General features: G+C 52.1%; 1 protein-coding gene across 4 annotated transcripts in view; it reads left to right on the top strand.

The window, feature by feature from the left end:
- Nucleotides 1-21,461, top strand: part of Mark4 (MAP/microtubule affinity regulating kinase 4) — a 34,229-nt gene extending 12,768 nt beyond the window's left edge. For 2 of the 4 annotated variants that reach the window (XM_030242436.1, NM_001368427.1), the window contains 12 exons: nucleotides 1,398-1,454; nucleotides 3,210-3,446; nucleotides 9,045-9,164; nucleotides 9,526-9,625; nucleotides 11,642-11,751; nucleotides 11,847-12,006; nucleotides 13,027-13,244; nucleotides 14,691-14,794; nucleotides 16,959-17,237; nucleotides 17,378-17,457; nucleotides 18,445-18,489; nucleotides 20,152-21,461. In XM_030242436.1, the coding sequence (XP_030098296.1) occupies nucleotides 1,398-1,454; nucleotides 3,210-3,446; nucleotides 9,045-9,164; nucleotides 9,526-9,625; nucleotides 11,642-11,751; nucleotides 11,847-12,006; nucleotides 13,027-13,244; nucleotides 14,691-14,794; nucleotides 16,959-17,237; nucleotides 17,378-17,457; nucleotides 18,445-18,489; nucleotides 20,152-20,216 (1,575 nt within the window). In that variant the 3' untranslated portion in view covers nucleotides 20,217-21,461. The remainder of the gene's footprint in view (nucleotides 1-1,397; nucleotides 1,455-3,209; nucleotides 3,447-9,044; nucleotides 9,165-9,525; nucleotides 9,626-11,641; nucleotides 11,752-11,846; nucleotides 12,007-13,026; nucleotides 13,245-14,690; nucleotides 14,795-16,958; nucleotides 17,238-17,377; nucleotides 17,458-18,444; nucleotides 18,490-20,151) is intronic. The other 2 variants (NM_172279.2, XM_011250513.3) reach the window with 2 other exon arrangements.
- Nucleotides 21,462-21,830: the final 369 nt, after the last annotated feature.

Here is a 21,830-nt window from a genome sequence, read left to right as displayed (position 1 = left end):
ACTCAGAGATGCAGAGGGTGGTATGTGGGTCCTTGAAGGAGTGTGTGTAGGTGTGAGGTAGCTGCATGCGTTGGAGTGGCAAGATGGGGGTGGGGCTTCTGGGTGGCAGGGCCTACAGGTGCTTGGTGTGGAGGATTCACCACTCTCACCTAGGGTGTAGACATTGGTGTGTGAGAGTGAATATGGAAGTTAGAGGACACACCGGTGTGAGGCCCAGGTGTAAGGTGAGTGGACATGCAGGTGTGAGGTGAGAGGATGTGCAGGTGTGAGGCTCAGGTGTGAGGTGAGTGGACATGAAGGTATGAGGCCCAGGAGTGAGGTGAGTGGACATGCAGGTGTGAGGCCCAAGTGTGAGGTGAGAGGATGTGCAGGTGTGAGGTGAATGGACATGAAGGTGTGAGGCACAGGTGTGAGGTGAGTGAACATGCAGGTGTGAGGCCCAGGTGTAAGGTGAGAGGATGTGCAGGTGTGAGGCTCAGGTGTGAGGTGAGTGGACATGCAGGTGTGAGGTGAGAGGATGTGCAGGTGTGAGGCTCAGGTGTGAGGTGAGTGGACATGAAGGTATGAGGCCCAGGAGTGAGGTGAGTGGACATGCAGGTGTGAGGCCCAAGTGTGAGGTGAGAGAATGTGCAGGTGTGAGGTGAATGGACATGAAGGTGTGAGGCACAGGTGTGAGGTGAGTGAACATGCAGGTGTGAGGCCCAGGTGTAAGGTGAGAGGATGTGCAGGTGTGAGGCTCAGGTGTGAGGTGAGTGGACATGAAGGTGTGAGGCCCAGGTGTGAGGTGAGTGGACATGCAGGTGTGAGGCCCAGGTGTGAGGTGAAAGGATGTGCAGGAATGAAGAACAGATTCAGGGTGAGAAGATCCATAGGTGTGAAATGAGAAGGTACACGGGTGTGAGAAGCATTTCAGGATGTGTGGCCTGTGAGTGGGCACCACTGTATTTACTACTGGTGTGAGGGCACCCTTTGTGTAGAGTAAGCACCTTCAGGCACAAGGATTGTAGCCCCGGTGAGTTGGGGCCACATACCTGTTTCCCTGCATGGGACACTTTGGAGTTCCCAAACATGGACTAGTCCCAAGGTCTTGATACTACAACCAAGGACATGCGTGTATGCATACCTGCATGTGCATGCATGTGTCCATGTGTGTGTTTGTGTGTATGTGTGTGTATGAGAGAGACAGAGAGACAGAGACAGAGAGAGAGAGAGCTGCCTGTGAGACCATCAGATGATGTCTGGGTGTTCAACGCTCTCTGAACCTGGCTGAGCCCCCAGGTCCTCGACTGGTGCCCAGAGAAGTACTGGGCAGCTAGGTCAGCTGTGGGTGGTGGCTTTTTGGGCTGCAAGGGACATGGAAGACTCTGGCCTCCCACATGACTTGTCTTCAACCGTAGATCGTGTCAGCCGTGCACTACTGTCATCAGAAGAACATTGTACACAGGGATCTAAAGGTAAGCCCCTCCCACTGCGAGAGCCCAGCTGCCAGCCATGCCTCACACTCCCCACTCCTCCCTTTGACCTTCCCCAGCTGCAGTGCCCCGGGTTCTTTCCCACGCATCTGTGACGTGATGGAGGTGGGGGTACAGCCACGGGAACTTGTGTCCTGGGACGGCCTCAGGATGGCCATGGGGATGAGATAGGCTATCTGTATTCGACCTTCAGGGTCGCTGTGTCTCTGACGTGTGGACCTTCTAGAATCCCTGAGAACTTGGCTTTCAGGCCCAAGTTATTCCAGAGTCTTGGGAGCTCAGAGTCCTAGGATGGCACCGAGTCATAGGACAGGCAACAAGGATGGGAAAGAGACCCCTAAGGCCCAACCCAGGTGCCTGCTGCAGCCAGGCTCCGCAGCATCCAGAGGGCTCCACGCAGGCTGGTCTGGGTCACCCTTCCAGAGCACCTCCTGTGTGCTGGGGCACACTAGGGGCTTTATTTTATTTTATATTAATTTACTTATTTATTTTGATTTTTTTTCTGTTTCTCTGTGTAACCCTGGCTGTTCTGGAACTCACTCTATAGACCAGGTCACCCTCGAACTCACAGAGATCAACCTGCCTCTGCCTACTGAGGGCTGGGATTAAAGGTGTGTGCCACCACTGCCTGCCTCCTTTTTTTTTTTTTTTTTTTTTTATTTTACTCTATTTTATTGGCAGTGAGGGCTTTAAAGCAGACTGTGCCTGAGGACAGAGTTTTTCATTGTTTTTCATAGCCCTGGGGGATGGTCCTGAGGTGGCTTTAGTGGATAAAGACACCTGCTCTACACTTCCATCAGCCTGTGTTCAATCCCTGAGGACCCACATGATGGAAGGAGAGAGCTGGCTGTACACAGTCCGCCTGTCCTCTTTCCCAGGAAGATACATGTAATGAGAACAACAACCCCTGGGGCAAGCCCAGTGTGGCGAGGGTCCGCAATCTCAGTTCTTGGGTGATTCAGGCTTGGGGATCAGTTCAAGGCCAAGGGCTACGCATGTAGTGTGTAATCCAGTGCTCATTTGATGTGTGCAAGGCCCTGGGTTCAAGTCTCAACCACAGGAGACTAAGGCCAGCCTCAGCTAGATGTGACCCTGCCTCAAAGTTGCAACAACAAAAGCAAGCATAGCCTGGGGACTGGGGAGAGTTGGATGTGCATGTCTCACCTGCAATCCCAGTCCTCGGGAAGATGAGGCAGGAGAATTACCATGAGTTTGAAGCAAGCCTGGGCTTTATAGTAGCTTTTCAAATAGCAAGCCTTATGTCAGGGACAGGGATACAAACTTGTGATCGCAGCACTCAGGAGGTAATTTCCATGAGTTGGAGGATAACCTGGGCTATGTAATGAGGTCAAAGAAGCCCAGATGGAATGGCTGTAGAAGCTTATGGATACTTGCTCTATGAGGCAGGCACTTTACCATCATTTTTGGCTAGGTTGATGGGGAGAATTAACCTGGAGGTTGTGCGCCACCTAGTGGAGGAGACTGGAATTGACCAAAGTGGTTTCCCAGGTCCAGATGGAGACCATCAGAACTAAGGCTGGACTGTGGAGCCTCAGATAAAATGTCACCAGACTTCAGATGTAGGTCACCCTGAGGAATACTAGCCTAGGATGCAAAAAGCGGGCTGTATTACCAATCCCATGTAAACATGGTGTGATGGTGCAGGCCTGTAATTCCAGCGCTGACAGGCAGAGGCAAGACTCTGGCTTCATCCCCTGGCTTCTCTTTCCCTCTCAGGCTGAAAACCTGTTGCTGGATGCCGAGGCCAACATCAAAATCGCCGACTTCGGCTTCAGCAATGAGTTCACGCTGGGCTCCAAGCTGGACACCTTCTGTGGGAGCCCCCCATACGCCGCCCCAGAGCTGTTCCAGGGCAAGAAGTATGATGGGCCAGAGGTGGACATCTGGAGCCTGGGTGTCATCCTGTACACGCTGGTCAGCGGCTCCCTGCCCTTCGATGGGCACAACCTCAAGGTGCCAGGGATGGGGTGGGCAGGATCAGATGGGACTGAGGTCACGTGGTCAGATGAGGAACAGGGGTGGCTCAGGTGCCCACTGCCCCGGTATGGCTGGCACTGTTGGGGCCCAAGCTGTGAGCTGAACAGCTGGTGGATTTTGGCTCTAATATTGACCTGCTCTGGGGGAAAAAAAAATCATTAGAAATTTCTGGGTCATGCCCCATTTAAGGCTTTTCAAATCCAATGCATGTAAGAGAGACAGAAACATGGCAGGAGGGGTGGGCGAGCCCCACAAGCAGTGACAGAAGGCAGAGTTTCATTTCTGTGCAGTGCCCAGATTAGGGAAATCCACAGAAAGTGGGGGCAGACTAGTGCTTGCTTAACCTTAGGATGGGGGAGGGGGAGCTGGGGTCAGATAAAGGGCTCAGGGATTTTGCTGATGGGGATGGAACTAAAGCCAAGTAAGTACTCTACCACTGAGCCACGCCCCCAGCCCCTCTCTGGGGGATTCTAGGCAGGGGCTCTACCACTGGGCTACGTCCCCAGCTCCTCTCTGGGGGATTCTAGGCAGGGGCTCTACCACTGGGCTACGTCCCCAGCCCCTCACTGGGGGATTCTAGGCAGGGGCTCTACCACTGGGCTACGTCCCCAGCTCCTCTCTGGGGGATTCTAGGCAGGGGCTCTACCACTGGGCTATGCCCCCAGCCCCTCACTGGGGGATTCTAGGCAGGGGCTCTACCACTGAGCCACGCCCCCAGCCCCTCTCTGGGGGATTCTAGGCAGGGGCTCTACCACTGAGCCACACTCCCCCAACTTTCTTAAGTATTCTTTTAAAATGATAAAAAATATATTCTGAAACTAGTAGTGGAAATAATTGTATACGCACCAGAATCACTCAAACTTTTCAGAATTGTGTATTTAATATTTTTTCTTTTGTTCCTTCACTGTATTGAATGGGACCAGCCTGTCATTTTTGCACGGGAAGGGGTTGAGGTAGGGAGATAGCAAATTCAAGGCCAGTGTGGGCATCTTAGTGACACCCAGTCCCCAAAGGAAAGTCCAAGGGAGCTGGGACTGTAGCTCAGTGGGCAGGAAGCTCTGGGTTTAGCCGTTGCACTACCAAACAAAGAAAAAGCCCACAGAAAGACTGCATCCGCATTTGGTGGATTATCTATGGTAGATCCAGGCAGAAAACAAAGGGAGTGAGCAAAATAGAACATCATTATCAGTCGAGGCCTGGGGCTCGGTGCTCAGAGGAACACAGACCCAGATAACTGGGAGTTACTGGGAAGTGTGGGGTGTGTGTCTTTAACTTGATTGGAAGGTGGGTTTCATTTTTCTTTTGATGTTCTTGCTTTGAAACATTGCCAGTACATGGACAAGTTGCAGGGATAGAATAGAGACACCCAGTACTTCTCAGGAGGCCATGCTGGCTGACATCCAGCCCAGAGCTGGCTCTGTATGCACGTAGTCCTGTCTTTATTGATGGACCACCGGACAGTTCAGTGTAGACACTGTGTCCCTTGGTCCCTAAGGACTACGGTGGTTATCTCCTGAGACTAGAAACATTTTCCTGTGGCCGGTCACACACAGGAAATGCAACGTTGAAACAGTGCTGGCCTCCACCCTAGGCCAGTTAGACATTATTTATCTCAGGAATATTGACTCATGCCCCCCAGCCCCTCACTGGGGGATTTTAGGCAGGGGCTCTACCACTGAGCCACGCCCCCAGCCCCTCACTGGGGGACTCAGTGATTTGACTTGTGGCTGGCTTCAGGTCACTTATTTTTCAGAGTGTCCCCCAAAGGGTAGATACTGGAGGAATTCCTTAGCTGCTCCTTGTGCCAGGAAGTATTGGCTACCACAAGAGAGCACGTAACGAGGCAGGAAATACCTTTTTCTTTTTGTACCAGGATGAAGGGTACCCTTTGACCTTGTGTCAACCCGTCCTTTAATTAAAGACCCTGACACTACTACCTTCTATATAACAGCAGCCCTCACGCTTGCTGAAGCTAAACTGTGAGGCACTTGAAGTGTCCTTCAGTACAGAGAGAATGGCTTTTTTTGTTGTTGTTTTTTGTTTTTTCAAGACAGGGTTTCTCTGTGTAGCCCTGGCTGTCCTGGAACTCACTCTGTAGACCAGGCTGGCCTCGAACTCAGAAATCCACCTGCCCGAGTGCTGGGATTAAAGGCATGCGCCACCACTGCCTGGCGAGAATGGCTTTTATAGTGGAATAATCTTTGTGAACTTCCAACATGAGGCTAAGACCTTTTCCAAGGGTCTGGCTAATAGCTCAGCTACCCCAGGCACTTGCCGTGCCCTGTTGTGCTAGTGTCTGCAGTTCAGTCACGTTTTATTTTTTTCTATTTGCATGTTGTTAATTATTTATGTGTTTGCTCACAATAAATGTTGTGAGGGCAGAAAAGGGCATTGGATCCCCTGGGACTGGAGTCAAAGATGGAAGGTTATGAGCTGCCTAATGTGGGTGCTGGGAATCGAACTTAGGTACCTTGCAAAAGAAGCAATTGCCATAGGCCACTCTGTCCGTCTCTCCAGCTCTGTATCCTCTGTGTGGATGCATGAAGAGGCCTGAGGTTACTGTTGGAGAACTTACTCTCTCTCATCTTATCCGTGAGGCTAGGCCCCTCAACCACACACGTGTCTGGTCTTCCTGGCTATCTTGCTTTGGTGACAACATCTCTGTCTTCAAGGCTGGACCAAGAGGAGTCCACCGTGCTCACCTGGCATTTCGGTGGGATTTAGGCGTCTGGATTCCTGTCCTAATGCATGCCTGGCAGGCACTTAGAGCTGAGCCGTCCTCACAGCTCTCTGTGAGCTCAAATGTTCTCTGTGAATACCTCAGGCAAGTCCCTTCGTGAACCTGTGTCTCTAACCTGTGGGAGTGGAGGTGTGCGTTACCAGTGTCCACTCGAGGGCCTGGACAGGTAGCTGAGAGCACTTGCTGTTCTTCTAGAGAACCCAAGTTTGACTCCCAGAACCGATGGCTCGCAACCCCCGTAACTCCAGCTGCAGGGGATCTAGCGCCCTGTCTTAGTCAGGGTTTCTATTCCTGGACAAAACAGTATGACCAAGAAGCAAGCTGGGGAGGAAAGGGTTTATTCAGCTTACACTTCCACATCGCTGTTCATCACCAAGGAAGTCAGGACTGGAACTCAAGCAGGTCAGGAAGCAGCAGCTGATGCAGAGCCATGGAGGGTGTTCCTTACTGGCTTGCTATGCTTGTTCAGACTTCTCTTCATAAGACTTAACCAGAGAAAAAAGTCTCTGTTCGGCTTTTTGGAAACTTCCTTTGTCACTGCAATTAATCTGAGTCTCTTCACCTTAGCCTCAGGCAGACTTTTCAGACAAGGGCAAAAAGTAGCCACATTCTTCACCAAAATACCACGAAAACAGTCTTTATGCCACACACTGAAATTCTTCTCCTTTGAAATCTCTTGTGCCAGGTCAACACAGTTCAAATTACTCCCAGCAACAGAGTCTTCCATATTCCTACTAGGATGATCCATTAAGCCCCATTTAAAACAGTCCACTGTGTTCCAAATCCAAAGTCCAAAAATCCACATGCTTTCAAATAAAAGCATGGTCAGGCCTATCACAGCAATACCCTACTCCCAGTACCAACTTCTATCTTAGTTAGGGTTTTACTGCTGTGAACAGACACCATGACCACGGCAAGTCTTATAAAAAACATTTAATTGGGGCTGGCTTACAAGTTCAGAGGTTCAGTCCATTATCATCAAGGTGGGAGCATGGCAGCAACCAGGCAGGCATGGTGCAGGAGGAGCTGAGAGTTCTATGTCTTCATCCAAAGGCTACTAGTGGAAGACTAACTTTCAGGCAACTAGGGTGAGGGTCTTAAGCCCACACCCACAGTAACACACCTACTCCAACCAGGTCACACCTATTCCAACAAGGCCACACCTCCAAATGGTGCCACTCCCTGGTCCAAGAATATACAAACCATGACACACCCTCTTCTGCCTTCTGTGGGCCGTACACACACAAGCCCAGATAGACATATAACTTTTAAAAAATGTTTATGAAAGGAGTATCTTGGGCTGGAGAGATGGCTCAGTGGTTAAGAGCACCGACTGCTCTTCCGAAGGTCCTGAGTTCAAATCCCAGCAACCACATGGTGGCTCACAACCACCCATAATGAGATCTGACGCCCTCTCCTGGTGCATCTGAAGACAGCTACAGTGTACTCACATATAATAAAATAAAATAAATAAATCTTAAAAAAAAAAAAAAAAAAAAAAAAAGAAAGGAGTATCTTGTGGGCTGGAGAGATGACTCAGTAGTTGAAAGCACTGTCTGCTCTTCCAGAGGACCCAGATTCAGTTCCCAGCACCCACAGGGCAGCTTACAATTGTCTGTACCTCCATGTCCAGGGACCCTCACACAGACATTCAGGCAGGCCAAACACCAATGCATGTAAAAGAAAGAAATACAAATAATAAAAGCCAAGTGTGGTGGCTTATAGCTTTGGGAGGCTGAAGTTGGAGGATTGTGGGTTCACAGGTCGCCCCATCTGTGTAACATTCCATTCTCTCAAACCCCAGGGTAAATAAACACACGGAGATGATTTTTGGAACAACATGGCTGCTTGGGAGAGAGACACTGGGTGGGGGCAGTGGCGGGCCCTTCACGTTGTAAGTCTGGTCTCACATGCTGACCACTCAGTAGATGAGCGTGCACCTTTCTTTGGTAGAGCGCGTGCCTAGCTCGCAGGAAACCCTAGGTTCAGTCCCCACCATTGCATTAATGGGCTGTGGTGTCTCATGCCTCCAATCCCGGCACTCCAGAGACAGAGGCAAAATGGTCGCGTTCAAGGTCATCCTTGGCTATACAAAAGGTTTGAGGCCAGCCTAGGCTATATGAGATTCTGTCTTCCAAATCTGCAGGCAGGGGGCAAAGTTAGTCTATGAAAAGAAACTTCAGGCTGGGAAGGGTTAGGGTTAGAATTGGGGAGGCAGAAGCAGAGATGGACAGATCTTGTGAGTTTGAGACCAACCTGATCTATAGAGCGAATTTTGGGACAGCCAGGGCTATGCAGTGAGACCCTGTCTGAATTTTTTTTCTTTCAATTAAAAAAAAAAAAACCTAGAAATTCTAAGGGTAAGGGTTTTAGGAGCATGCTTGGCTGATGGCCTGTGAAGCCAAGGGAAATCCCTCCATTCTTTCCCCAAGCTCTGTATAACCTGGGCATGGGGCTCACACTGTCACCCCAGGATTTTTGAAGTGAATGGCAGGGCAGGTGGAGGCTCTTTTCCATGAGACCCTGTCTCAAAGCAGAGGAGAGGGGAAGACTTTAAAGTGGCTGGCTTTAGGGTGCCTCCTTTCCACCGATGAGAAAGTGTGGCCAGGAAAGCAGAGCTAAGGTTTTCTTACTATATTTGGGCTGGGACGTCCGGCCATCACCTATCTGATCTTCCAGAAGGTCTGGATATGGCTGGCTGTCCGGTGAGCCCTATCTGCAGGGGTGACGTTGGGTGGGTGCAGGGATGAGCCCTATCTGCAGGGGTGACGTTGGGTGGGTGCAGGGATGAGCCCTCTCTGCAGGGGTGATCATGCCCTGTCCTGTTCTTGCAGGAGCTGCGGGAGCGAGTCCTCAGAGGAAAGTACCGGGTCCCCTTCTACATGTCTACAGACTGCGAGAGCATTCTGCGGAGATTTCTGGTGCTGAACCCCGCAAAACGCTGTACTCTGGAGGTGAGCCCTCTCCTGGGACCCTCTGTGCTCTTCCTGTCACCTGATCCCTGTGGCTCCATCCCTCCCGCATGGCTGGGATCAGCTCTGAGTGGAGGCAGACAGCAAGGAGGAGGTTCCTGGATGGTCCCTGCCATGTCAGTAATTAAGCTAATGAGCTCTTAGGATGATTACAGGGTGCTGGGGACCCAGATGATGCGGAGGAGGAGGGTGGTAAGAAAGGCTGTGGCGGGGTGGGATGGCTGGCTAGGTCTCAGTTTGGGGGTGGTAGGCTCGGCGGGGAGTCCCCCTTGGAGGATGGGAAGCTCTGTGCCCTGTGCTGGCGCCTTCCCTTCCTTCTCATATCTGTCTCCCTTTTCCTCAGCAAATCATGAAAGACAAATGGATCAACATCGGCTATGAGGGTGAGGAGCTGAAGCCATACACGGAGCCTGAGGAGGACTTCGGGGACACCAAGAGAATTGGTGAGGGTCAAGGAAGCAGGTGCTTCTGGCTCAGGGGTCAGTGCCACAGAGCCGAGGCTGGTGGCCATTGCCTCTGCTCACCACTGAGCTAGGGAGAGTAGTTGAGGAATGTCTCTCCCAGCACCATGTTCGAGCTGTGTGACCCTGAGCGAGTGTTTTCCCTTTCTGTGCATCTAGGAAATAGCAATATACACACAGGCCAGCTCAGAGCTGTACAAATTAGGGGAGGAAGCTGATCTACATATGTACTTATGTCTAGAATCCCCCAGTGAGGGTCTGGGGTGTGGCTCAGTGGTAGAGCCCCTGCCTAGAATCCCCCAATGAGGGTCTGGGGTGTGGCTCAGTGGTAGAGCCCCTGCCTAGAATCCCCCAATGAGAGTCTGAGGTGTGGCTCAGTGGTAGAGCCCCTGCCTAGAATCCCCCAGTGAGGGGCTGGGGTGTGACTCAATGGTAGGGCTTTCACCTCCCTACCTGCTGTGTAAATGCTGATGCCTGACACAATGGAGCTTCAACTTTGAGGGCTAAAAAGACAAATCATTGTGGCTAGAAAAATGGCTCAGCAATTAAGAATCCTAACTGCTCTTCCCGAGGACCCAGGTTTGATTCCCAGCACCCACACGGTGGCTCACAGTAACTGCAGTCCCAGGAATGCAGGTGGTACACAGGTAAACATGCAGGCAAGGCATCCACATGCGTTGAATAAATAAATAACTCATTACAGTTGAAAAGTGGGCCACGGTCCACCCAGAATGCCAGTGTGTGCCTGTAATCCAAGCATTTGGGGTCGTCCTCAAGTATGTAGCTGTGCCTGAGCAGCCTGAAATAGATCCTGGATAAAACGAAACAAACAAATAAATCTAAGAACCTTCTGTTCCACGGCTGAATAAATGGACCAACATAGGAATCTGTCCACACGGTCAGCTTTCATAATTTGCAATAGAAAGTACCAGTATAGTAATTATACTTTCAGCCGGGCGTGGTGGCGCACGCCTTTAATCCCAGCACTTGGGAGGCAAAGGCAGGCGGATTTCTGAGTTTGAGGCCAGCCTGGTCTACAGAGTGAGTTCCAGGATAGCCAGGGCTACACAGAGAAACCCTGTCTCGGAACTCCCCCCCCCAAATAATATATACATACACTTTCAGGCTGGGATGTGGCTGCAGGGGGGGGGGGGTTGCCCTGACGCTATTTTGTGATGTTAGTGTTGCTTCGCCCTCCACTGAGTAGTCACTCAGTGTTTAACTTGCCAGATAAAGGCTAGAACCTGTGATTGGGCTGGGGAAGTAAAAGGTGGGACAGGAAGTCTGAAAGAGAGGAAGAGAGGAAGAGAGGGAGGAGGGAGAAAGAGAAGATGGAGCAGAACCGTGTGGCTGGGAGAAATTGTAAGTAGCAAGGGTCTCATAGCTGGGGAATAGGTTGGTGTGGTGAAAGAGCTGCCCAGTCTAGGCTTATGTGATAACTGGAGTGTGTGTGTTTTTATACAGATTTATCAGGGATGAAAGTGACTGTAACAAGCCCCTGCCTAGAATCCCCGTGAGGGGCTGGGGCGTGGCTCAGTGGTAGAGCCCTTACCTAGAATCTCCCAATGAGCGGCTGGGGGCGTGGCTCAGTGGTAGAGCCCCTGCCTAGAATCTCCCAATGAGCGGCTGGGGGCGTGGCTCAGTGGTAGAGCCCCTGCCTAGAATCCCCGTGAGGGGCTGGGGCGTGACATCTTAGGACTGTTCTGATGCCTTAGGGGTGGAACTTTCTGACTTCAAAACTTGGTAGCGTGCGTGTATTGATCCATCCAATGTGCCTTTGAGGCTTGAACAATGATTGGCCTGACCCGGGTCACATGCCTACCCTGGGCAGGAGCAGGCAGCGGTTAGCAAGCCGGTCTTATTCCGGAAGGAATAGTCTTCGAAGAAACCCTGTACCTGCTGGCAGAGTGGAGAAGGGGCAGACACTACCGAGAGACACAAGGGTGGAAGGGACAGCCTGGGGAAGGAGACTGACCCTTCTCTCCATCCATCTCCCAGAGGTGATGGTGGGTATGGGCTACACACGGGAAGAAATCAAAGAGGCCTTGACCAACCAGAAGTACAACGAGGTGACCGCCACCTACCTCCTGCTGGGCAGGAAGACTGAGGTCAGAGGTCATGGGGCCTCAGGCCTTGGGTGGAGGGACTTGGGGCCAGCCGCTTGGACAGAAGGCTGAGGTGCTTTGCGTGTTTTCTCTTGTAGGAGGGTGGGGACCGGGGTGCCCCAGGGCTGGCCCTGGCACGGGTGCGGGCGCCCAGCGACACCACCAACGGGACAAGCTCCAGCAAAGGCAGCAGCCACAACAAAGGGCAACGGGCTTCTTCCTCCACCTACCACCGCCAGCGCCGTCACAGTGACTTCTGTGAGTGTCCCAATCCCGGAAGTATAGGCCAGCCTTGACTGGCAATCAGAAGCTATCTAGAGCTAACTACAGATGCCAGGGAAATGGTTGTAGCAGTGAAGTTGAGATCTTACTAGATAATCCAGACCAGCCTCAAATTCATCATCCTCCTGCCTCAGCCTTTCTGGCGCTGGGTCGACAGGTGGGCTTGTCACCTGGCTGGAGAGGAGTGACTCACACAGGGAGGGATGCTAGGTGTATTATATGGGTGCCAGGAATTGAACCCGGGTCCCCTGAGCCAACTCTTTAGTACCTGGACAGCTTGGACTGCTTGAGAGTTTGCCTCATATGCAACCTGGATCCTGAGGCAGGCTCAGAAAGGGGTTAACCTTGGAAAAGCTAGGGCACAGGACTCCACGCACAGTGTGGCTGCTAAGAGCCTGCCTTCTTGTCAACTCCATAGTGATGTGGGGTGTGGTTTCTGTGGAAGTCTGGTACTTAGTTTCTTTACTGTTGTTGTGGGAAAATATTCTCAGGAGAGCAGTTTAAGGAAGACGACATTTGTTTAACTCAGTCAGTGGTTACTGTCATGGAGACGTCACAGCCGCAGGAGCTGGTCACAGGAGACACAGCCGTAAATACATGCATGAGTGGGCATTAGTGCTAGGCACTCTTTCTTCACTTTTACACAGTTCAAGCTCCAGCCTAAGGATTGGTGCTGCCCACAGGGGGGCGGTTCTTCTCACCCCATTTAACATAGTAAAGCTGACCCTTACAAACATCGACATGCCCCAAGCAACCTAATGTAGACCACCCCGCACTGATATCTCCGGGTGGTTCTAGACTGTAAGCAACTGTTTGACAAGTACAGTTACCAACAACTTTCTTTTAAACAAGGACTCACTGTGTAGCCCTGGCTAGCCTGGTTGCTCTCTGTATAGACCAGACTTGCCTGGAAAGAAACTGCAGCTATTGTGAAGTGTCCTAAGGTTCTTGTGTCTCTAGTGACCCCAGCTCTAACTGGTCGCATCCCTCCATCAGGTGGCCCGTCCCCTGCCCCGCTGCACCCGAAGCGCAGCCCAACCAGCACGGGAGACACGGAGCTCAAAGAAGAGCGGATGCCGGGTCGGAAAGCGAGCTGCAGTGCAGTGGGCAGTGGAAGTCGAGGCTTGCCCCCCTCCAGCCCCATGGTCAGCAGTGCCCACAACCCCAATAAGGCAGAGATCCCTGAGCGGCGGAAGGACAGCACTAGCACCCCTGTGAGTGGCCTGGGCTGGGGTTTGGGGGTGGGGGGAATGGATGCAGTCCCCACTCCATTACTGAGGTCCCGCCCTCAGCCCCAAAGCGTGCCCTGGGCCTCTCAGAGAGTTCATTTATTTAACAAGCATTTACTATGTGTGCATACACACATGCACACACACGTGCACACACACACACGCACACATGTGCACTTGCCTCTCACCACAGAAATTACCCCCTAAGCTAGGCACAGTGCTTGCCACTAATCCCAGCTCTCAGGAGACTGAGCAGAATAATCGTGAGTTTCAGGCCAGCCTGGGCTAGAGAAATCTGTCTTAGAAAAAGATAAAAATGTAAAAATTAGAGCTGGAGAGACGGCTCAGTGGTTAACTGCTCTTGCAGAGGTCCTGAGTTCAATTCCCAGCAACCACGTGGTGGCTTCCAACCGTCTGTAATGGGATCCGATGTCTTTTCTGGTGTGTGTGAAGTCAGCTACAGTGTACTAATGTACATAAAATAAATAAATCCTTTTTTTTTTTTTTTTTTTAAAGTATAAGGAGTTCTTGTTAACTTTTAAAGAATTGACCTCAGGGCTGAGAGCATAGCTCAGGCAGAGCCTAGCCCTGTAGTACCCAAAGAGGCCAGAAGAGGGTGTGTGTCCCCATCCCCCCATGGAGGTGGCGTTAACTGCAGTTGTGAGCAGCCCATGGGAGTCTGCAGGAGAAAGGAAGAAAAGGGAAAGAGGAATGGGAGTGTGGCTCAGCAGGTGGATGCTTGCCTAGTGGTGCTGGTGACGTGTACAGACCTCTCTTGGAGGCAGAAGGATCAGAGCTTTATTCACAGCTACATACTCAGTTCCAACCCAGCCTGGGATACATGAGACCCTGTGTCACACAAAGGAGCCAGGAAGGATTGAGCAGCCAGGAGCTCAGGGGTTAAAAGCACTGGTTGCACTGGCATAGGATCCGAGTTCGATTCCCAGCACCCACATGGTGGCTTGCAACTGTCTTTAACTCCGATTCTAGGGGAGCTGATGCCCTCTTCTGGCCTCTTGAGGGCACTGCGTGCAGGTGGTACACAGGTATATGTTCCCGGCAAAAGGCTAGTACATATAAAGTAAAAACAAATCTTTTAAAATGGAAAAATAAGGCTAGAGGGATACTCAGAAGTTCAGAGCACTGACTGTTCTTCCAGAGGACCTGGGTTCAATTCTCAGTACTTACATGGTAACACAGCTCTCTGTAACTCCTGTCTCAGGAGACCTAATGCCCTCTTGTGGCCTCTTTGGACACCAGGCACAAACCTGGTGCGTAGGCATGCATGCAGACAAAACACCCATACAATGAAATAACAATAATACATCTTTGGAAGAAAAAGCAAAGTATCTTGTGGCAGAATACATCAGGGTGGAAGGAGGCTGAGAGAGTCTTCTCATCTCCTGGCCCCTCTTGGTGTGTCTCCCACAGAACAACCTCCCCCCCAGCATGATGACCCGAAGAAACACCTATGTGTGCACAGAGCGACCAGGATCTGAACGCCCGTCCTTGTTGCCAAATGGCAAAGAAAATAGGTATGTGAAGCAGGGGCTGGGATGACGGGGAATGTAGAGGGTGGGTGAGCATACTTATACATGTATACACACACACACTTACACACACACACTGATGATCAAAGAGGACACGTGGCCCAGCAGCATGCGCCGTTCGCCACCCTGGGCAGGTCTCATCCCTGACAGTGCTCCCCCTTGGTAAAAACCAGCCAGTGGTGTTGGGAAACTGGGCCTCCCTGTCCCCCACCCATGAGCCTGGGAACCAAGAAGAGCTTTTGAGTGATCAATTTTAGAGGTAGAAACTCCAGAGCCCTACATCATCTGGGCTGGGTGGCCCAAGAGGGCCACGCTTTTCAGCTGGGGTGGAGCGACCAAATCAGGCAGTTGCATAGGAAGTGAGTGATTCCCGCCATCACTTGGCAGAGCACCGAGCTCCTGAAGGTATGAAAGGAAGGGTCAGTCTTGATTACATAGCTGGTTTAAGCCTAGCCTGAGCTACAACCTGAGCTGCACCCTTTGTTGTTTTTAAAGCCAGGTGGTAGTGGCACACACCTTTAATCCCAGCTCTCAAGAGACTTGAACTCTGTGAGTTCAAGGCCAACCTAGTCTATAGAGAGAGTTCCAGGACAGCCAGGGATTTACAAAGACACCTTGTCTCAAACACCTTCCCACCCCAAGAAAGCAGGTGCTGAGGCAGTGGCTAAGTCGGCAGCCCTCTTACCTGGTGTGCACAAAGCTTTGGCTCTGACGCCTGTCCTACACCAGGGGAGGTGTGGAGTACCTGTAACCCCGGCACTGGGATGGTCAATGCAGGAGGAGCAGAATTTTAAGGCCAGCTGAGGCTGTGTGAGACTCTGTTTCCATATAAAAAGAAACAGGCTGGAGAGACGGTCAGCAGTTAAGAGCACTGGCTACTCTTGCAGAGGACTCAGGTTTAATTCTTAGCGCCCACATGGGTACCATCTGTAAGTCCAGTTCCAGAACATCCGGTGCCCTCTTCTGACCTCTGCAGGCGCCAGGCACACTTGATCACAGCCATGCATGTGGGCAAAACACCCATGCACACAAAAAGTATCATAAAAATATGAAAGGGGAAAAACAGGGAGCATGAATCGTCTCCATCTGGTCCAGACATAACTCCACCTACCAAGCTTTGGCGTATTATTGGCCAGCGCCCAGGGCATTCCAGGATGAGCGATGAGTGTCGTAAGTGTTACAGTTTGGTGGGTGTCAGTGTGATCCTGGGACTGATCAGCACTGGGTTAAGGGGGGACATTGCACAAATGTCCCAACCTTAGTTTATCTTCTCTAAATGGGATGGGTGCTAACTGTTCCTGGATCCCACAAACCCTTACCCAGAGTTAGTAATAAGGAGATTGTTGAGTAGTTACTAAATAAAAAAATAGAAATAAAAAAATAGAAAACCTAATAATGAAGCTTCATCAAGCAGCTGCCCCCTGCTCGCCCATGTCCAGCAATTGCCTAATTTCTACCAACTGCATTCTGGGTAGATCTTAATCCCTCCGTTTGCAGCTGAGAAGAAACGAGGCACCGAGAAGCTAAGTAACTTGTCTAAAGTTGCACAGCCGACAAGTCAAAGAGCAAGGATTCTAGAATCCTTATTTGAAATCAGCGTAAGATGGGACTTTCGAGTTCTAGACCGAGGAGAACAAGGCTAAGCTGCAGAGAAGGCCATGGATTCAATACGACGGAGGGTCAGATTTCTGAGACAGAATCCAAGAACGGGTTCCACTGAACCTTTTCATACAGGCTCAGGGTCTGAGGACTCTGTGCCACCTGCCAATCTCCCAGCATCGCACAACAGATGGCAACGAATTGGTGGTGGCCTGCCACCGGACTTCTTGCAGCAATGCATGCTGGGAAATGTAGTCTCCGGCTGCAATGCTATGTGTATGACACTTACTAGCCCTAAGGATTTAGATGCCAAGAGAGAAAGCACAGGTGGACTTAGGGGAGGCATAATGGCCTCTGAGATATGGGTTGGGCTTGAGGGTCCCTGGGAAGGTACATATTGGAGGTCTAGTGTTACAGCACGTAACTCTGAAAAATGGTCTGGTCTGGTTAGAACTTGGATGGGATAATCTGGAACAATAAACAATGCGAGGATCCATAATGCCCTGACAGCCTTCCGGCCCCACCATGACTTGTCTTTCTCTGCACACAGCTCCGGTACCTCGCGGGTGCCCCCTGCCTCGCCTTCCAGTCATAGCCTGGCTCCCCCGTCAGGCGAGCGGAGCCGCCTGGCTCGGGGCTCCACCATCCGCAGCACCTTCCATGGGGGCCAGGTCCGAGACCGGCGGGCAGGGAGCGGGAGTGGCGGGGGTGTGCAGAATGGACCCCCAGCCTCACCCACGCTTGCCCACGAGGCCGCACCCCTGCCCTCCGGGCGGCCTCGCCCCACCACCAACCTCTTCACCAAGCTGACCTCCAAACTGACCCGAAGGTGAGCTGCACCAGATGTGGGGTATGGGTGTGGGTGGGTGGAGGGGTGGGGCCTAACCTGTCTTCTCTGCTTCGCTTCCTGCACCTGACCTCTTGGTCCTCTGCACCCCCTGTCACCACTCCCACCTCCTTACCCCGCAGGGTTACCCTCGATCCCTCTAAACGGCAGAACTCTAACCGCTGTGTCTCGGGCGCCTCTCTGCCCCAGGGATCCAAAATCAGTAAGTCCCATCTACTCTGTTCTCGATGGCTCCACCTCTCCCCGGCATGTCTGGCTGTGGACACACGTGTGTACATACGTGTGCGTGTGTGTGTGTGTGTGTGTGTGTGTGTGTCCTTGGAAGGGACCTGTGGCTGGAAACAGGGTACAGCGTCTGTATGTAGAATTGTGTTACAGACGGGTGTAGCAGGTATCAGCTCTACTAAGCGAGCTGGAGCAAGCCATTTAGCCTCTCTTGTTCTTCTCTGCAATGTGAAGCCAGGGATCACAGAAACTGCTTCCACGTGTGATCGTGGCAACTCAGGTCATTGCTGTGGAAAATGCTTTTGAGTGTGTTACTCAGACATCTCCTGTTGTCTGGTACGACTGTTATTCCTTGATAGCTACAGCCTGCCTAGCATGGCTAACAAAATGTGAACTGTGCCTACCCTCACATAGCCAACCTTCTAATGGAGGACAGAAGGTGACACACCATAAGTTAGTGAAGTACTAACAGGAAAAGTCCTGCAATCTCGGGCTGAGGCAGGAGGATCTCAAGTTCATGGCTAGGCAGGATATAGAAAGAATTTTTCAAAAAGAATAAATGTCTTTTTGTGTCCGAGGAAGTGAAGGACAGCTGTAAATCACTAGCCCAGAATCCCCCAGGGAGGGGCCGAGGGTGTGGCTCAGCAGTTCAATGCCCATCTGTCGCTGTTTGCGTCTGTGCCTATGTGCGTGTTTGTGCCTTTTCTATGTAGGTGTGTCTGCCTGCCCCTTTTCTCATCTCCAAACCCTTCAGTATCTCTCCTCCTCCTGCACTAACCATTTCTGTCTGGACCCCACTCTGGATGGAAGGGATCAAATCCAGACTACAGCTCTCTCAGCAGCTGGCAGGCAGGCGGGAGAGCTGCGCCACAGCGGGGGGCTGCCCGGAGGCTGGCGGCAGTGGGGAGGGGGAGGGGCTTGCTATTGCCCAGATTTACATTTTGTTCCTTCCCCACTCTGCTAGGGTCACAGACGAACCTGAGAGAATCGGGGGACCTGAGGTCACAAGGTAAGTGACTCTCTCCCTGCCTGACTCTGCACACCATTTCTAAAGCCCAGTCTACTGCGCTAAAGCTAACGTGGTGGAATATTCTGGAACCTTTTCACCTGTACTGAGACTCATCTCTGCTACACTTGTACACCTTCTCAGAGTTACCAGTGATCTGAGCCTTGTCTCACCTGCTGCCCAGAGTTCCTCCCATACCTGTGGGATCCTTATTCACTGCCTCAGGTGTAGGTAAATCTCGTCACAGAGTAGCCAAGGGTGCAGACCCAGCCAGGAAATATTCTTGAAGTCACTCCTACTGAGGTCTGCCCAAAAAAAGCCATAGCCTCTGTAAAAACAAATAGATATCACTGTGTCATAATAAATCGTTTTACCCAAGCTGGTCTGGTCGCACAGGTCTGCCAATCCTTGCAATTTGGACATCGGAGGCAGGAGGAATGCAATTTTAAAGCCTGCCAAGGCTACAGAGACCTCAAGACCAGCCTTAGGCAAATTAGTAAGATCCTGTCTCAAATTTTCAGGAGAGGAAGAAATGAGGGCTGGGATGTAGCTCTGTGGTAGAGCCCCTGCCTAGAATCCTCCAGTAAGGGGCTGGGGGCGTGGCTCAGTGGTAGAACCCCTGCCTAAGATCCCCCAGTGAGGGGCTGGGGTGTGGCTCAGTGGTAGAGCCCCTGTCCAGGATCCCCCAGTGAGGGGCTGGGGTGTGGCTCAGTGGTAGAGCCCCTGCCTAGAATCCCCCAGTGAGGGGCTGGGGTGTGGCTCAGTGGTAGAGCCCCTGCCTAGAATCCCCCAGTGAGGGGCTGGGGGCGTGGCTCTGTGGTGACTGTTTACCCAGCTTGCCAGAGACTCTCAACTCCAGTCCCTACAGGATGTGTTACAGTTTGCTCTGCACTGCGTATTTCTCCAGTTTAGAATCCCCTATGGAAATGTAGGACACATGTTCGTATCTAAGCCAACGCCTGTGGTCAGAGTAGTCCAGAGCTCTGATTGGTCAGCTTGGTCATGTGCTCATACCTGACATACATTTATTGGTCAAAACATTAACTGTTCCAAATCAAAGAGGATGAAGAGCTCTTCTTTGCTGTAAGACGCCTGTGAGCCACAGGGATAACACTTCCTGGCTCGGGCTACATAAAGGCAGAAACAGGCAGATCTCTGTGAGTTCCAGACCAGCCTGGTCTACATAGTGACTCCCTGTTATCCTAGAGAGAGCCCTTGGGCTAAGTGAGGCTATTGGTCCCTTATGGAAATAACCAGCTCTGTTAGGAAAAGGAGGCTCGGTTAGGATGCAGCCTCAGCAGCTCTAGGGTGGCCACGTGCACACAAACGCCCTCCCCAAAAAACATGGAACACAGCTTGTGTGACTGGGTTGTTTGTCATCAGAGTCCATTTCTTACAGCTCTGTGCTTTAGTGGCCAGCTTTCCTCTGTTTAGGCCGTGCTTTTGCTGATGTGGTCTGTGAAGGAGATTACAGGAATCTCCTAGTTCCTTTCTGCCCACAGACTGGGGTGGCGGTGGGGGTGGGTGGTGTGCTTAGCTGCAAGGGAGCCTGGGAAATGTAGTCTTAAGGGACACTTCTTGTAGTCCCTGTACAGATGGTGGGGTAGAAGTGCTTGCCCCTCTTCCGCCCTGTCTGATCCTTGCTCCCTGCTGTCCCCTCCTCAGTTGCCATCTACCTTGGGATAAAACGGAAACCGCCCCCAGGCTGCTCCGATTCCCCTGGAGTGTGAAGCTGACCAGCTCGCGACCTCCTGAGGCCCTGATGGCTGCCCTGCGACAGGCCACAGCGGCCGCCCGCTGCCGGTGCCGCCAGCCGCAGCCGTTCCTGCTGGCCTGCCTGCACGGGGGTGCGGGCGGGCCCGAGCCCCTGTCCCATTTCGAAGTGGAGGTGTGCCAGCTGCCCCGGCCCGGCCTCAGGGGCGTCCTCTTCCGCCGTGTGGCGGGCACCGCCCTGGCCTTCCGCACCCTCGTCACCCGCATCTCCAACGACCTCGAACTCTGAGCCACCGCCACCACTACCACCGCCACAGCCACCATCACAGCCCGGGTCCCTTCTTTCTCTGGTTCCTTTCACTTCCCCAAGAGGGGAAGAGGACAGAGGAGAGGGTGCCCTGTGTCATGACTGAAGTTTCCCTGGATTAGATTGGTGGACAGAGACAGTGTGGGGACACATGACATGATAAGAGGGCTCAGCAGGGGGAGCTGGCACCCTCCTAGGGCCTCTGGTGGGACCCCCCTCCCCACAATCTTGTTCTTCTGCAGGGCACCTGAGGAGACTTTGGGGACAGGAGTGAGAAGGGAAACTGAGGAAATTCTCCCATTCAGGGAGAGCTGCCAGGATTAATGACTGGAGACAGACTTGGGGGGTTCAGGGAGTTGGGGGAGTCACAGACAGAAACCTTCCCCTCACTCCCCCTTATGATCGAACCTCCTTCATGCCCCAGGCTGGCGCGGGGCACTTTGTACAAATCCGTGTATATACTCCTGTCCCTCTGCAGAGGTCTCTCGGGGAGCTGCTGCTGCCGCCTCCGATTTTTAAGTTATTGCCCCGCCCCTTCTGTCAGCTCCTCATCTGCAGCCTGTTACTCAATAAACAGTAGGAGTCCCTCCAACCCCGACCTCCTCCCTGGCCGACCTGGGGTTTCCCTTCTCAGCCCTTGGCCTGCAGGTGAGCCAGGGAGCTGGGGACTTGACCCCAACCTGTGGTTCTGCTTGCTGAGCCTTTGTTATCTCATCTTCAGAATGGGAACAGTGGGGTTGGAGGATGGGTCAAGGATGACTATGGAAGAGGGCAGAACAGAGCTCAGCCTCTTCCACGAGGCCCCAGCCTTCTGTGACACCCTCCTCTTGGCCACTCACTCCCCTCTGCCATATTACACTGGACCCAGAGCCTCTTCCTATTCCAGTAATACATGTATTCAATAAACAATCAACGACTGGTGCCGACTCCACGCTAGGCCCAGTTCTGGACATAAGAGACGTACAGAGTCCGTCTGTGGGGAAGGGGCTGGAAGTGACCAGAACCCTGGATGTCCCAGAGGGTAAAACTGAGGGTTCAGGAGGAAGTTCCATGGGCTGTGGCTGTGGCAAAGTTGGTACAGTGATAAGGGGGATGGATGGGACCCTACTTCTGCAAAAACCATTTGGATCTGGCCCGTGATCCCAACACACAGGAAGTAGAGGAAGGGTCAGGGCCATTCTGGGATATATAGTGTTGAGGCCACTCTGAGATACATGAAACGGCCATCTCCCCAAAAAAATGCTTTTACAAAAACCTGCCGGCAATGAATGGAAGTTAAACAGACTTTCCGTTTGTCCTTTCAGATGTCTATCTATCTGGCTTT

Source organism: Mus musculus, chromosome 7 (genome assembly GCF_000001635.26).
Source record: "Mus musculus strain C57BL/6J chromosome 7, GRCm38.p6 C57BL/6J".
NCBI classification, from domain to species: Eukaryota; Metazoa; Chordata; class Mammalia; order Rodentia; family Muridae; genus Mus; species Mus musculus.
The sequence above is the reverse complement of the archived record's forward strand: the minus strand, read 5'-3'. Positions and strand labels throughout refer to the sequence as shown.